A 15,692-nucleotide genomic window follows, 5' to 3' on the forward strand; every position below is an offset into this window, starting at 1 on the left:
TTTATTACAGTCTTTATATTATTTATAGTAGAGCACATCTGTTTACTTCATATCACACAAATATCTCACAAAAAGCATAGCAACCTACCTCATACATTTAAAATGGTACCGTAGCATGTGTTTGTCCAAGGCTGTGACAAGCACCGTGGGTGTCATTAATAATTTACCCCGGCCTGTTCTCAGATTCTTTAACCTCTCTCTGTCAACGTGACTGTACGCATGCAGCAGGTTAACCCCAGCAGGCCTGTGTCGCCACTGTTCGGACCTTCGTCTCTCTTCACTGTGTGAAACAGAGGTTAGCCCTCTCCACGTCTTCCCCTTTTTTCCAAAGAAGAAAGTGATTTTTTAAATTTATTTATTTATTTTTAACCCCAGTGATCCATCACCCAGATGAAATCTGACACATTACCTGATATGTGATTAAGTATAGTGATTTTTCTTCCTCTTAATCATATCATTTTTATAGAATTTCTTTTCTCTTCTTTCTGTTTTCAATGTGCGGTATTGTAAGCCACTTCTAACTTTAGCCTGACGGGCAAACAATATGTTGAGGTCATGTTCTCTTTCCTAATCAGTCGTGAACTTCTGGGTAAATCATGTACCGACACACATACATAGGTCAAAGTGGACTTGGACTATAAAAACTGGCTCTTGGTTTGCAACTAAAAAGAAAGGTGACAATCTGCTGAGGTAACTGAAAAAGGCGGAGTTGTGGTTTCGACTGTAAAGAGACACAAACACCTTGATTTTGAGGTCAAAACCCCACCAACTGAAGTGTCCAGTCCCCGAGATTCCCGTTGACGCTGCTACTTTGGCTCTACATGGATCTGGCTGAGTCTGACAGGGATGTTCAGGAGACATGAGCACTATGATCTGAATCGCAGTAGTGTTCTGCTTTCTGTGGATATAATGCTAAATTTAGTCGTCAAGTCTTTGTGTCGTAATGCTTTCTGAATCTAATTATAATTAAAATAATTATGTAAGTATGTGTCTGACTTTATGACTCTTAATACAAACACAAGATTTAAAAAACATGGATGTGAAACTGTGAATTTGTCTGTAAGATTTGAAGGCTTTAGGTTAATCATCGACAGGTTTGTGATCAGACTATATAATCTGTAGCTCCTTTGCTTTAAAAAAAAAAGTTCTCTAAATGTTCTTTTTTATATTTTCACCATTTTTGAGATTGTGACATGAGGACAAATGAAGTCTTAAAGAGCAGAAAAAAGTGTTCTCAAACTGTAGGAGTTTTGTCCCTCTCTTCCTCCCATCTTCCTGAATAAGCTCCCGTTCCTCCCATCACTTCTACCCTCTGCCCTTCCTCTCGTTTCCTCCCACTCTGCTCACATTGCTGCCAGAACTTGGTGTGAATCAGAGATCAGTGCTCACCTCAGGTCCCCTCTGCAGTCTCCCCTCACTCGTCCTGTGTGCACATGTTGGAGATTCATCACTCAGCTGATTTGGATCAAATTACTTCCTGTTTCCCCACATCCTCTTATTCCTTGTCAATTTCTCACTCATCAGACCAATGACACCACTCTGCTATTGTAGACTCTTGCGGTTCCACACATTGTGCAAATGAGTGAACATGTCTATGAGGCCAAGAAGAATAGAGCATTGTGGGATAATAAATGTGTTTGTGTCCCTATCAGGTTGCTGCAACTCTCAATAACCTGGCTGTCCTGTATGGGAAGAGAGGGAAGTACAAGGAAGCAGAGCCTCTGTGCAAGAGAGCGCTGGAGATCAGAGAAAAGGTGGGTACGAGGTCATCAAACACTGTGATGAGTCGATGCACTAGCGAGTACTTTCACTTATAGACAGACTTTGTGCCCCTGTACTGAAACACTTCAGACTTCACTCAGAATATTTCATTTGGAGGCAGCAGAATGAATAGTAGGAATTAAAATATTCAGACAGCCCTCAGCAACTGACCACTTGTCCCTTCAGCTTTTCATTTCAACACAGCAGATATTTACTATAACTGCAACAGATTAACTTGTTTAGAATATCTAAATTTTAAGTTTTGCACATAATTAACAACAGTGTTAGCTTTTCATGTCTAGTGGCAGTCACTTATGTTTATTGTTGGATTTAACAAACTATGGACACTATGTGACACATTTCGAGGCCTCCTCATTAGTTTTTAGATACCACTGTGTTTTATTTGGGGGTGGTGACCATGTTTATGAGATGGTGAAGTGCTAAGTGTGTGAATGTGTGTGTGAATGGGTGAATGACTGAATGTAGTGTAAAGCGCTTTGGGGTCCTTAGGGACTAAGTAAAGCGCTATACAAATGCAGGCCATTTACCATTTATGTTATTAGCTAACACTAGCAGTGTTTAACATACACAGATAACTTGCTGATGAGTGCAATAAATACTTGATTATACTCATATAAAACTGAACATAAACTTCTTGGACAGCTAAATCCAAATTTAGCTAAATCCATTTAATTTGTAGTTCAGCTGTAGCTGGCAGAAGTCGGGCCTGGCACACAGTGATCGGCTACAGCTGTTTGAGTTGTGTGTCGTCGTTGTCTTCTCCCCCCACAAAAAAAAGAAGAAAAAAAGTCAACTATACTTGTTAAGAAGGATTAAAAAAAACAAAATTGATATGTTGTGATATGATAGATTTCAGGTTGGGGTATCACCAACGACTGAGGCCTCAGAGTAAAACAGCAGTTGGCCAAAATCTGGAATTAAAAAAAGAAAAGCAGCAGTGAGTCTTTGTTCTTTCCAAAAAGTGTTTTAATATATATATATTAGAAAGTACATGGTAAATGGTAAATGGCCTGCATTTGTATAGCGCTTTTCTAGTCCCTAAGGACCCCAAAGCGCTTCACACTACATTCAGTCATTCACCCATTCACACACACATTCACACATCTACAAAAACTACATAAAACTCATAAAGTCATAAAGTCTGTATTTTTTGTTTTGTTTTTTCCTCACTGCTTGCATAAGAAATAAACTGTAGTCAACCTCCTTTATGTAATTTCTCCTCTTTTTTAAAAATTTTTTTATCAGTATTCAGCCTTCGTCACAGGGCAGGCTCTTTATCCTGAGCGAACGCTACTGTTTTGCCTGTATTAATTTGATACTTACAAACGAGCCGCAGGAGACACTTTCTGTTGTTTATGCTCAGCTCTTGCCTTTGAACAAACCCACTTCTCCTTCGTCTCCTTGAGAATGCAACGTCAGCTTTGGTTAAGCCGAGGCATTTAATTTTTTTTTTTTTTTCTTCATGCTTCTTAAACTGAGATGATAATGCACTTGCTTAAGCCGGAGTGGTTTTGCACATGCAGGGCATTGCAAAGTGACTGCAGCAGAACTGCTGAATCAGAAGGATGTTTTTTTCCCCCTCTCGTCATTCCGCCTTTTTGTAGAAACTCTGGAAAATTCAGCGTGTGTGTGTGTGTGTGTGTGTGTGTGTGTGTGTGTGTGTGTGTGTGTGTGTGTGTGTGTGTGTGTGTGTGTGTGTCATATCCTTTTCACTTTGCCCTCACTAATCTGTCAGGGAAAAGTGAATTGCAGTCTGTATCTGTTGAAGAAAGTTGTTGAGAAAAAGGAAATATGACTCATCTTAAAGTTTCCCTTGTGAAGTATTGAGAAAGTGTTAATACTTCTTGCTTTTAGCCTTTAGAATTATTTGAGTTCATGGCAACAGCAAAAATGTGGAATGCCAGCAGCGTTATTCTTGTAAAAGATTCAAGATAATAGAAACTTGCAGATGACAGACTGCATTTAAACAATGGATGTAGGGTCTGCTATGTAAAATGAAGCCAGTATACAAGTGTCTTAAATATGTTGTCTTTGTAATGGTCAGCAGTATGAATCCTCTGGTTGCATAAAAAATTCTAGTCTATGAGAAAAGTGTCCTTGGCCTCCTTCATAAGTGAGTCAGGAAACACTTTACCTGACAAGTTTATAAGCTGATCACTAGTTTCAATTTTAGTGTATATACCATTATATTCATTTTGAAAATTGGTCCCCATTATGGTAAAACAACAAGTATAAAGGAGGATATGCTTTAGGCTGGGTCTGCCTTGTAATCACCTAGTTGCTACCACATGAGTACGCAGTGTGTTGGTTTCTCAGTCATGCATACATCACATCTGGTTTCAAAACACAAAGACGGTGATTGCAAAAATGAAAACAGTGATGAAATCTTTTTTGCTTGATTGTGTTTTTTTTAAAAACATTTAGTCTATGCTATAGTTACTCCAGTACTCGAATATCTGCAATTATAGATAACTTAGCAGATCTGCTACCTGCAAGTCTTTCCTCTTTTCCTCATATCTGACATTTTCAGTACCAAACCAGAATTTTAAGGTTCAAATTCCAAGGTTTAAGTAACTAATTTTTAATTAGAAAAGGGCGACCAGAACATGTATGTAGTGTGTTTACTTTGCCTGAAAGCTTTCAATAAGCCACAGAATTTTTGCAGAACATTTGGTGGTTAAAGGCATCAGTAGGCATGATCAGATCCTCAGCAGTTTTGTGGTGCTGATGGCAATCTGTTTTCTAGCTAATGCTGTTTACAGGAAAGCGTTCAGATGTGTTATGTGGTGCAGGAGGAGGCGATTGAGGCCAGGCCTGAGTGAATACTGTAGGTATCTCCGCTCACACAGCTCTGCACCATCCTGTGGATCAAAGACGCTGTCGGTCTCCAGCGGGGAGGGAGGGGGATCATCCTGCAGTTCTAAGACCTCACACAAACTTACCGAGCAGTAAACTGAAACTAGAAATCAAAACAAACTAATTGTTCACTTATTTTCATTTACAACCATAAACGTGACACTCAGGGTGGTTTCTTTTTAACTGATCAGATCCCTTTCCCAACAACACCAGCCACCCATGTGTGTTCACTGATTCCACCCGTGCACATCCTTTTTATTTTCTTCTCTGTTTTCTTTCCTTTCATCCACCTATGATTGCTACATCTTTACTGGGCAGTTAGAATCATATAATAAGAAAAAATATTATTGCATTTTTGTGTTTGGTGGGTGGTTTTTGTCAGGTATTGTGTGGTGTGTGTGTGTGTGTGTGTGGTGTGTGAGGGGGGGGGGGGGGGTCATTTAGCATCTAGCCCCAATACATGTGTTTTAGTCTTGCTGCACTATACTCTAATGACCTTTACTCTTCTTAGCTCACAGGAAGAGGTTGCAGTGCTTAAAGGCTGTTTCTTAATCCAGAAGTGGGGTTTTTTTTTGTGGGGGGGGTTTGGGTGTTGTTGTTTTTGTTTTGTTTTACAGCTTTATTTATTTTTTTATTTATTAAAGCAGGTTAGTAGCCTATTAATCCACAAAAGGCCAAAATTCCTACGGAGGCATGTACTGTATGTAGCAAAGGCTACAGGCTTGATCCCCAGTACTCTAGGCCAAATTTACACATGTGACATCTTCTGTGCACACTGCTCCAAACATACGTGTAGTGTAATCAGCCGCACTACAAACAGAGTGCAGCAAGTCAAAGCAGCTTGGCAGGAGATGAAACAAACATTTCCAACATATTGACAAACACCCTTCCGGTCTTCCTGGAAATCCAAATTTACAACATTGGACCTGAGGATTTAAACTAGGTTGCACATTCGAATGTTTACACTAGTGAAACTCAGTAGAAGGCGCTAAATCCATCTGACCAGCATTTCTCATGTTGGCTAAGTGTTACTGACCAAATAGCACATGGCAGAAATGGGTTGTTTAAAGTTCATATCTCTTCCTCTTTTGTCCCAGGTGTTGGGCAAGGACCACCCAGATGTGGCCAAGCAACTAAACAACCTGGCCCTGCTGTGTCAGAACCAGGGCAAGTATGAGGAGGTGGAGTACTACTACATGAGAGCCCTGGAGATCTACCAGACCAAACTGGGCCCAGATGACCCCAACGTGGCCAAGACCAAGAACAACTTGGTGAGAAGGATGGAAGGATTTGTCAATTTGCAGACTAAAAATCAATATTTGCAGATGACAAGTGGCATGAAAATGACAACTCTTTTTAAATTATTTTATTTAAAAAAAAAAAAAAGAAGAAGAAGAAAAAACTAATTCAGCTTCTCCCAGTCCTGTGAAGCTTCTTGTGTGTTGCTGACATCCCATTGCTGGACCTTACTGCTAACTGCTGAAAAGCGAGCTCTGACTTTGCTCATTCACAGTGTCATGTTGTTCTTATTGTTTGTGTTTTTCAGGCATCCTGTTACCTGAAGCAGGGCAAGTTCAAGCAGGCTGAGACCCTGTATAAAGAAATCCTAACCCGCGCTCATGAACGGGAGTTTGGCTCTGTTGATGGTACAAAGTGCTCACACACTTTTTATATTTCAGACATTGCAGACAGTAGCTTAAACCTAGAGTAACTTGCATGCATGAACAACTTTATAAGTCTCTCCTTTGAAGTAAAGGTTAATATGTTCAGGCTGCTGTTATTTTAGTGAAGGATGGAGCCGAAAAGAAACAGAAAACAGCACTTCAGAGTCAGAGTGACTTTTCAAAGGTGTCTCTAGCTGCTTATCTGAGTTTGTCAGGACTGATTGTGTGTATGTTTCTTTGCAGATGAGAACAAACCAATCTGGATGCATGCTGAGGAGAGAGAGGAGCAAAGCAAGGTGAGAGCCTGAAACATATATACAAGTATAATTGTAATTTCTGTTGTGCTTTCTTAATTTTGGGTTTCAGTGTTAAAGACAAAACCTTATAATTGCACAGGATCAAAACACACCAAGTTAAAAAAAAAAAAGGTAACATCAGGTGCATTAAACTTCTCTGAATTCTTTTACCTTATTTAACATGAAATAAGAAAGACTGACTTTACAAAGATTGGATTAGGATATTAAGTCTCAGTAAAAACTGATGATGATGGTCCGAGTCCTTCACTCTCCCATCTAAGAGTTCATTTCATGGGTTACTAGGTTTAGATGTTCTGGGGAAGAAGTACTGATCCAATTATAATCCCACTGCTAACACTTCTCCATGTAAACTGACTACATACAATGTAAGCGGGTTGGTTTCCATCCTTAAATGTCTGATTTATTTTATCATATATGCAGATTTCTTGAATCTAAAAAAAATTGGTGTTTCACAGGGGAAGCAGAAAGACGGTTCACCATTTGGAGAGTATGGAGGCTGGTACAAAGCCTGTAAAGTCGACAGGTCAGTGTTTTTCCACGGAGTAAATATGGGTGATACTCTCAGCACAGGAAGCAAACTGATACACGATATATGTAAATGTTTACACATAACAAAATGTAGTAAGCAATTAAACCAGCTGTGGCCAACCATCTATAAGACAGTCATGTTGTTCTTGTTGTTTTATTTTCTTTCGCCAAAACGATTTTCTGTGACATTAAATTTCCACCGGTTGTCGTTTCAGCCCCACGGTTACCACCACCCTGAAAAACCTTGGTGCCCTCTACAGGCGGCAGGGCAAGCTAGAGGCAGCTGGGACCCTGGAGGAAGCTGCGATGCGTTCCAGAAAGCAGGTGTGGCCTCTGGATAATGTGACTAACAACACAGGACTGTAGATATAGAAGCAGATGACTTGTTATCGGTGCTCAGATGAAACGGGTCCGTTGAGCATTTGCGTCACATTAAAAGGCAGAAAATGTGTGAGCTGCTGTGAAATTGGAAAAATGCAATGCACTCAGAATCCTGGAGCCTGGAGCGTAGTTTGGTTTCTTTGGTCTTGTTTTTAGCTGCCCCTGATGGTGTTACTTATGAGACTTAATGGAGTCTAAGTCCTGTTTGCTGTTCAAGTTTCACTATATTAGATGCTTACATGTATGTTCTTTTAATCACATGGTTGCAAAATTGTTTTTTCCACCAAACTGAACGTTTAAAAAAGTCTTTAAGATTTCTGTAAATATCAAAACAGCAGTAAAGATAGTCAAAAATGACATTCTGAGATTTCAGAATGGGCAGTGACTTCTTAGGTAGGTGCTTTCCTCTAGCTCCATATTGAAAGTGTGCTTTTTCAAAAATGGTTTAACTGAATTTCTAGTGGTCAGCAAGCTAATTTACCAATAATTAGTTGGATTTTTTTTCATTTTCTGTCCTCTGCCAGGTTTATTCTGACTGCTAATCAGCAAATCCCAGGTGCTGGGTTTAGAGCAGCAGGCAGTAGAAGTCTATAGATTTAGTATTAATTGGATTGGATGAATTAGCACTTGTTGCTGACAGCTGTACAGTGTATCTGTGTAGGTAAGGCTGTGCTGGAGGTCCGACTAGTACATGGGTTTAGCTTATGCTTAATTGGATTTGTTGAACTGGCATTTATTTATTGTTGTGTGCACACATCAGGGTCTGGACAATGTGCACAAGCAGCGTGTGGCTGAGGTGCTGAGCGAGCCGGAGGCCCGAGAGAAGCAGCGAAGCCGCGAGAGCCTGAATTCTGACACGGTGAAGTATGAGAGCGGGCCAGACGGCGGCGAGGAAGTGAGTATGAGCGTGGAATGGAACGGGGTAAGTACAGTACACAGCCCTCGGCACATTACTGAGAGTTCTCAAACCAGGGACACAGACATGTCGACTTGAAATAACTCCTCTATCTTTCTGGACTGAAGTCATCCACAAAGTCATTTTACTTGTTAAAGTTTCCTCAGCACAGAAACTATAATAAACACAGTTGTTAATGTAAATGCTAATGTTTGGTCACATTGAGCTGGCTTGGATTGGATTATTTTATTTGCTGTCAATCAAGCCAACTGATGGTTCCCTATAAAGTTATAGTGAGAATGAGGGGCCACTGGAGGCCAGTGAGGGGATTATCTCTTCAATTAGTGGCTTCGGTCATGAAAGATACAGTGAGGTTGTTTCTTCATCTATGACTAAATCAAATGTTTGAATGAGGACTTAAATCTTGTCCGACTAGCTCAAAAGGATCAAACTGTACAATGCTACACTGATAATCCTGACTGACAGTCACAGTTACTCAGCTCTCCCGCAGTAGTTCCTGCTTGTGCGTCGCTGTTACCCTGACTTTGATTAATGAGATCAAGTGAAAAAATGCTCTGCTGGAGCATTCACTTGGCTGGAGCTTAAGTTGTTGGCAGTCGTTGAGTCGTAGCTCTTTGTATAGTTTAGTATAGTATAGTATTTTTCACTAAACTCTCTTTTGTTGTACAGCTTTTCCAACTAATGTCTAAAAAGCTTTAAAAACCCCTCTGGTCACACACATTGATGCCACCTCGCTGCCTCAGCTGCAGACCGACTGTTCTCAATCAGCTGGTACATTTCAGAATATGCAGAATTTTCTCAGCCTGTCCTCACTGCAGTGGCAGAATATGTAGTTATAGGGTCGCTGTAGGCTGCTCACCATCTTATTTCTAAAATGCTGCTCCTGCTGTTGCTTAGAGCTGGCCTGCTCGCATAGCAACAGTAGTCATAGAGCCCAGAACAACCAATCAGCATCTCCTATTGTACCTCTAGTTGTAGTCCTTGCAGGCGGTATGGTGTGACACATAGCTGTGCCTATAAACTGTAGCCTGTCAATGGATTATTAGCACACAGCAGACGATCGCCTGCAGATCTCTGGACCTATTTATATCAGGAAAGGAGCCGGGCTCATCTGGAAAGAACTTTAGCTGGAAGGAAAATCTGACAAGGAGCTTTTGTTTTGTCCTTAAATCTTCTTTGATCAAACAGTAAATGAAGTCAGTATAAATACAACGATCAATCAATCAATCAACTATCGGCCTTTAATTGGATTTGAAGACACACTTTATTGATCCCAAGAGGGAGCTTTCACAGCTTCTACACCAGCACAATTCCACAGCCTACGAGTTAGAGAGGATTTACAAAAGTAAATGGAACTTAAATATATAAAGAACCAGAATTTGCAAAAGCACGATGCAAGATTCCAGTAGAAGTATTATTTTGGAAATACTGGGTGTATCCAGTTATTTTCATACACTATTTGTGTATTATTAGCATGCACTTATCTTCTTTTCAAATCTCTACAATAGCAACATCATTCTGCAGCATACTGAAAATATCAAAATCTTTAAAATGCTGTAATTCCTTTGTATTGCACTTGTATACTATCAGTTGCAATTGGCTCATATTTCTAATATTAGATGGATAAAAACAGATATGTCTGGGGATGTTTATCCTCCACTGCTTCCCTGCAGTTGTCAGAGTACATGTTGTTTTTCATCCTGTCAAACAAATCATCACTTCCACTTCAGCTCTCTCCACAGGCAGCTGTGAAAACCTCTCTCTTCTCACTTAATACAAATGAGTCTGTGACTCATCAGTCTGTTCTGACTCAACATGGGCTCTGTACTGTACTCCTTCTTTGTTGATGTTGGTGATCTGCATGTGTGTACTTGTTTATGTTTCTGATCGTTGCATACGTGTGGTGATCTGCTGCCAGAGAATGTAAAGTGTGACTTTCCCAGCCTTTTGTTCTTTTCCATTTGTTTGCCTTGTTAGCTGCCAGAGAAGATGGGAGAGTTCAGACTGAATAAATGATCAATTCTGATTATCTTTAGGTTGACTTGTGTTGCTGCTCCCAGCTATTTTAGTTCATTTTCTGGGATGAAGATAAAAAACACAAAACTAAACATTTAGTTCTGTTACAAAAAAGTTGATCTTTCTGGCTACTCTCACGTCTCTTTACCTGCACCCCTCTGTTTATTTTGTGGTCACCTAACAAGGTTTAACTTTACTGATATGCGTTGATGAGCTATGTTCCAGACACAGCGTCTCTCTCCACCTGCTTGAGCTGTGTAAGTGCTCCACCTAGTGGCAGAGCCTGCCAGTTGTCCTGCACTCTCACAGCTGTGATAGGTTTAGGTGTCCATTCATAATACTTCTGGAATACATGAGATATGATTCCACAACCGTGTTTTTGTTTGTTTGTTTCTTCGTGTAAATTCACACAAAACACAAACCTTAGAAAGTTTGAAGCTTGGCCTCTCTGCTTTCTTTTTTTTCTTTTCTTCAGATTCTCGCACAAGCTCGATGTTTCAGCCTGCCTTTAGCGCATATAATTCGATTTTATTTTTTTTTAATTAAAAATATAATTGAACCTGGTGGTGTGGCCTCTGCAGCTCACCTCCTGAAACCAGACGTGTGAATATTCCTGTTTTATAAATGTAGTTTGTTTTTTTTATGCCATGCGACTGCTGACATTAAAGTTAATTTACGTAATTCTTCAAAATAGCTGCCAAAAGAAAAGGCCAGGGGCGCTACCAAATGGTTACACAGTTGTGAGTTACATTTACAAACAGGTAATTTCATGGTAAAAATATAAATCATCCTAATAACCACACAGAGCATTCAGGCATTTAAGAGTCCACCCTGACATTATCTGTCTGCTGCCTTAATTTAGTTTAGTTTGTTAAGTTTTAGAAGTTTGGGCCTGAGAGTGGACGAGACCCGAGGCCATCTGGAACAAGCTGTGGAAAATGGCCGATGGCCTTGGAGAAGGAATATAATGCGGTCTGGATGGGTTTGTTCTCCCACAAACTAGAGGAGGCTGGAACAGAAGTGTTATTGTAGTTCAGTCCCCCGACTGCACAACCATTATTCTGTTAAAATGATCTTATCCTACCTCATATTTGTGAAAATACAGAAGTATTATTATTTATCTCTTAATTTTTACCTCCTGCTGTGAGTCCTGTGATTTGGAAAGAACAGATTTCATTTGAAAATGACTACTTAGAGCAATAGACAACATCCAGGGTTTCCCAGGATTTCCCCATGTAAAGTTGGATTGTTGTGAAAATAAAACTGCACATAAAAAATGTTTTATTGCTGCTTTTATCAGAATCTCTATAACACAGAGGTTAGTGACGCAAACACTAGTGGTTACCAATCACGCTCATGTGAGACAGATCTCCTGAAGATGTTTTTAACAGGTTTTTTGAGCTCTTTTCCCAAATCAGAATATTAAAATAATTGCTTCTGATTATGTCACTGTAATGACTGTAACTTAAAGCCCACCCATACTGTGTTGGCTGTCCAGTACAGTGTTGGGTTTTGTTGTATAATCATTTATTGATCTCTGTCTTCCATGTGTTGCACTGGCGGGTGGAGAGATGCTGTGTCTGGTTTGTCTGTTAACCTCTCAGTCTTTGTCCTGTATGCTTCCCTCCTTTCTTCACCCTTTTTTAATTGCTCCTCTGTATCCATATCTCATCTTACTGTCTTTTCCCCTCTCTTTTACTGTTTGCATTTGCGTCTTTCTCTCTTCAATCTGCTCTGTCTGACCGGCAGGCGTAACTCCAGATGCCTTGTAGTGGTTCTAAAAATTGTCTTCTGCATGACGGATGCCTCGCCTCACCTCGCCTCAGCCCCTTCAGCTTTGCAGTTTTCCTTCAGCTCTTTTCTGTGGCGGGATTCTTCACACCGGGTTCAACCACAGCGATAATGTTGCTTTTACACCCCAATCTCAGTTGTTTTTGGGAACAGGAACTGTGTGAAAATGGTTCTGGCAGAAATACGGAGACAGCTTGTGTGTCCGAATCCAACCCTCTGCTTTCTACTTGTGCTAAAGCACTGCGCTAGAATGTGTATCTGCTGCGGGTGGGAGAGGACTGGGGTGATTTTTTTCTTTATGGCAACAGTAAACTTGTGCTTCATACCTTGATATTTCTCCTTGTCCTTTAACTCTGCTCCTCTGCTTCCTCTCTTTCTGTCACTCTCCTATCTTTAAAATGTGCTTTCGTTTTGCTTGTAGACTTGTTTTTGGAGAAACTTTGAGGGGTGTTTGACACAAAGTTCCTGAACTGAACTCTTCTTTAACTAAAATTATGAACTTTCTTATTTGGTACAAATCTGACCACAAGATCAATTAAAGTTTCATCATTAAAATTTCATGTCATTAAAATCAAAGCAAAAAGTGGATGACCAAAAGAGATGACCAAATATGTGCTCATGTGCTATATTTAGTTTTAAAGTGGAGCAAAATTTTGGTCAGAACTTTTCTTTGTGATTAAAAAGAGATCAATGAAGTGTTGCTGAACAGGTCCATCGATTTTAAAGGCCAGAGTCACGCAGAATGACTGCAAAATGCAACAAGAATGTGCGTGTTTGTATCCAGTGGATCTTTATCTTAAACAGTGAACCAAACTAAACAGCAAAACAGGGGAAAAAGCAGTAGCAGTGCCGCTGTGCAACACATTGTAAACTGTGTTTGAGGTCTAAAAATGACAGATTGTGGTTTAAAAAACACAGGAAAAACAACAACTTCCTGCTGTGTGAACATGACATCCTGTGTTCAACCCAGGTGCAAAGGATTGATTTAAACCTCAAACTTCATTAGGCTAAAAAAATTAAAACATTTCAGCACTACAATACTGGCAAAGGCATGCACAGGAGCAAAAGTGATGACATTTTGTTGATGTCGTGGTCAGATGAGCCAAAAACAACAACAAAAAAGGTCTGAGAAGGCTTGAGGTCCATGTTAAAGCCTCCTTCCTCCTCTCCCTCTGTAGAGGTTAGAAGCTTCTCATCTCTCTTTTATCATCCGCGCAATTTAATTCAACATTAGCTTTTAGAATCCGTAGTGATAACTGAAAACGTCTCATGTGGTAGTCACGTAACACGCTGTAAAAAACATCGACTTTACTCGTCAGCATGATCAGGAGCACCGCTGATTGTGGCTCTGTAGGTTTGTGCTCCTGTTTAGAGTTTAGTCTTTGCTGTGTCACTCTGCTGTCTCATCGTTTGCACTGATATCAGACAAAAACATGTTGTGATGTCAATAAGAGGACACATAAAGGTGATTGGAATTAATGTGCAGTGGGCTTACATGGTTAAGTCTCGGGGAGAAACGCTGCAACAGTTCAAGTTTTCCACTTGTCAGGTTGGGTCTTGAAAAAAGTGAAGCTTTTGGCCGATACAGAGCCTAAACCTTGTGTGTTCTCTCTGTTTACCTTCTGTATATCTGTGTATATAGTTGTCAGGGTTGGTGTGAGGGGGGGGTTACAGAGAATTTGCTGTATAAAAGCATTATTGTTGCATTTGCTGAAAGTTTAGGAATTTAATTAGTCTCCTCATCAGTCTGATCTCACCTCCTGCTACTAATCTTCTGCGTGTGCTGTCCTGTTTGTGCATCTTTCTTAACTTCTAATAAAACTTAAACTCTTTGCTCACCTGAACCTGTGCCTGTCGCCTCTTTGTGTGTTCCTTCTCTTTTCCGTGTGTGTGTCATCATAACTGAGTGAGCTCTAAACCCGTCCTGCTCAGATACAGCAGCAGTGGAAGGAAGAACAATCACCATATCCACAGTCCAGTAAATTGAATCTTTTATGTCACTGTTTAATCAGATAATGGATGTTCTGCAGATTTGAAAACTCAATTCTGATGAAAAAATGATTCTGAAAAAAAAATATTTAAATTTAATCTCCCAGAAGCTCAGAGGGTAGGTTTATGTCAGAAATCAATAGCATATTATATTCTTCCTTTGATTTCTGAGGTATGTTTGGGTGATGCTTAACTGTCTCTCTAGCTAGTTACAGATCAACTTTTTTCCCCCATATTTTAGGTGTGCTCTAGTTTTTAAAGGTAAAAGTCACGTTGATGTGAAAAATTCAGTTTATTTGGAGAATGAATTGGTTCTCCATGACTACTTTGACAACTCATGGCAGTAACAGCTTTTAAACTTTGACATACTTTTCTTTAATAAAAAAAAACCAACCGATCAAAAGTTTAAGCAAACATTAAAAATCATTGGAACTAGTTAATTCATATTTTGGATCAGTTTTTCAATTATTATTGTAATTTATTTCTACATTTTTACAAAAATAAATGGAGTTCTGCCAGGACTAGGAAGTAACTGACCTATTTTGGCTTCACCACTCTGATCCTACCATGTTGCTGGATATGATGACAATGGTTAATGGCAAAATTTAAGGCATCCAAGTTGGAAAAATATGAAATTATGTTTTAAAAAAAAAAAAATCTATGTATAGCCTTTTGAGTCGCTCTCTCCCACACAAGACGCTGCCCTATTCCTCAGTCAAACTTCTGATTCATTATTATTATTCAACAACACATGTTGAAAGGAAGTGGTGCAGGTGAGAAACTAGCAGGTCCAATAAAGTGCATCCAGTTTAACAGTCAGAGATCAAAGCTGTGCTGAGACTAAATCAGGGGTGGGCAAGTCCAGGCCTCGAGGGCCGGTGTCCCTGCAGGTTTTAGATGTTTCCTTGAACCAACACAGCAGATTTAAATGGCTAAATTAGCTCCTCAACATGTCCTGAAGTTCTCCAGAGGCCTGGTAACAAACTAATCATGTGATTCAGGTGTGTTGACCCAGGGTGAGATCTAAAACCTGCAGGACACCGGCCCTCGAGGCCTGGACTTGCCCACCCCTGGACTAAATGAAGATGAAATGTCAGAAGTGTTATATTTCTCACACTAAAGATCTCTTCGTGTAATGTCATTTTTGATTTTGGGGCCATCTATAGGCATATAGCTGACACCTTAAAAATGGTGCCACTAAATTATGCAGTGTGACTTCTCCAGAGCCACTCTGTGTAGCCTTTCTCATTTGAAAAGATGAGAATAATGTATAACAGCATACACCAGCTGATGGTGCCACAGTTTAGGGGTAGAAGGCTCTCAGAATGAGATGCAGTGTAACAAAATAAATACAGTCTTGTTTAGTGCACGGAGCATTATTTTGAAGTACAAGCCACACATGACGCATTAAGCATCTCTGCTGGTTTGTAATGAGTGTGCTGCTTTACTGCA

At 40.0% G+C, this 15,692-nt stretch overlaps 1 protein-coding gene across 5 annotated transcripts in view; it reads left to right on the plus strand.

Annotated features, from left to right (window-relative positions):
- The window catches only part of klc1a (kinesin light chain 1a), a 42,830-nt gene that overhangs the window by 18,601 nt on the left and 8,537 nt on the right, over window positions 1-15,692 (plus strand). For 2 of the 5 annotated variants that reach the window (XM_005944193.3, XM_042212858.1), the window contains exons 7-13: window positions 1,653-1,754; window positions 5,736-5,909; window positions 6,185-6,284; window positions 6,546-6,598; window positions 7,075-7,142; window positions 7,363-7,471; window positions 8,289-8,450. In XM_005944193.3, the coding sequence (XP_005944255.1) occupies window positions 1,653-1,754; window positions 5,736-5,909; window positions 6,185-6,284; window positions 6,546-6,598; window positions 7,075-7,142; window positions 7,363-7,471; window positions 8,289-8,450 (768 nt within the window). Of the gene's footprint in view, window positions 1-1,652; window positions 1,755-5,735; window positions 5,910-6,184; window positions 6,285-6,545; window positions 6,599-7,074; window positions 7,143-7,362; window positions 7,472-8,288; window positions 8,451-12,209; window positions 14,096-15,692 lie in introns of those variants that run through there. The other 3 variants (XM_014340694.2, XM_014340695.2, XM_042212857.1) reach the window with 3 other exon arrangements.

Source organism: Haplochromis burtoni, unplaced genomic scaffold (assembly GCF_018398535.1).
Source record: "Haplochromis burtoni strain Fernald_Lab_line unplaced genomic scaffold, NCSU_Asbu1 Contig_396, whole genome shotgun sequence".
NCBI classification, from domain to species: domain Eukaryota; kingdom Metazoa; phylum Chordata; class Actinopteri; order Cichliformes; family Cichlidae; genus Haplochromis; species Haplochromis burtoni.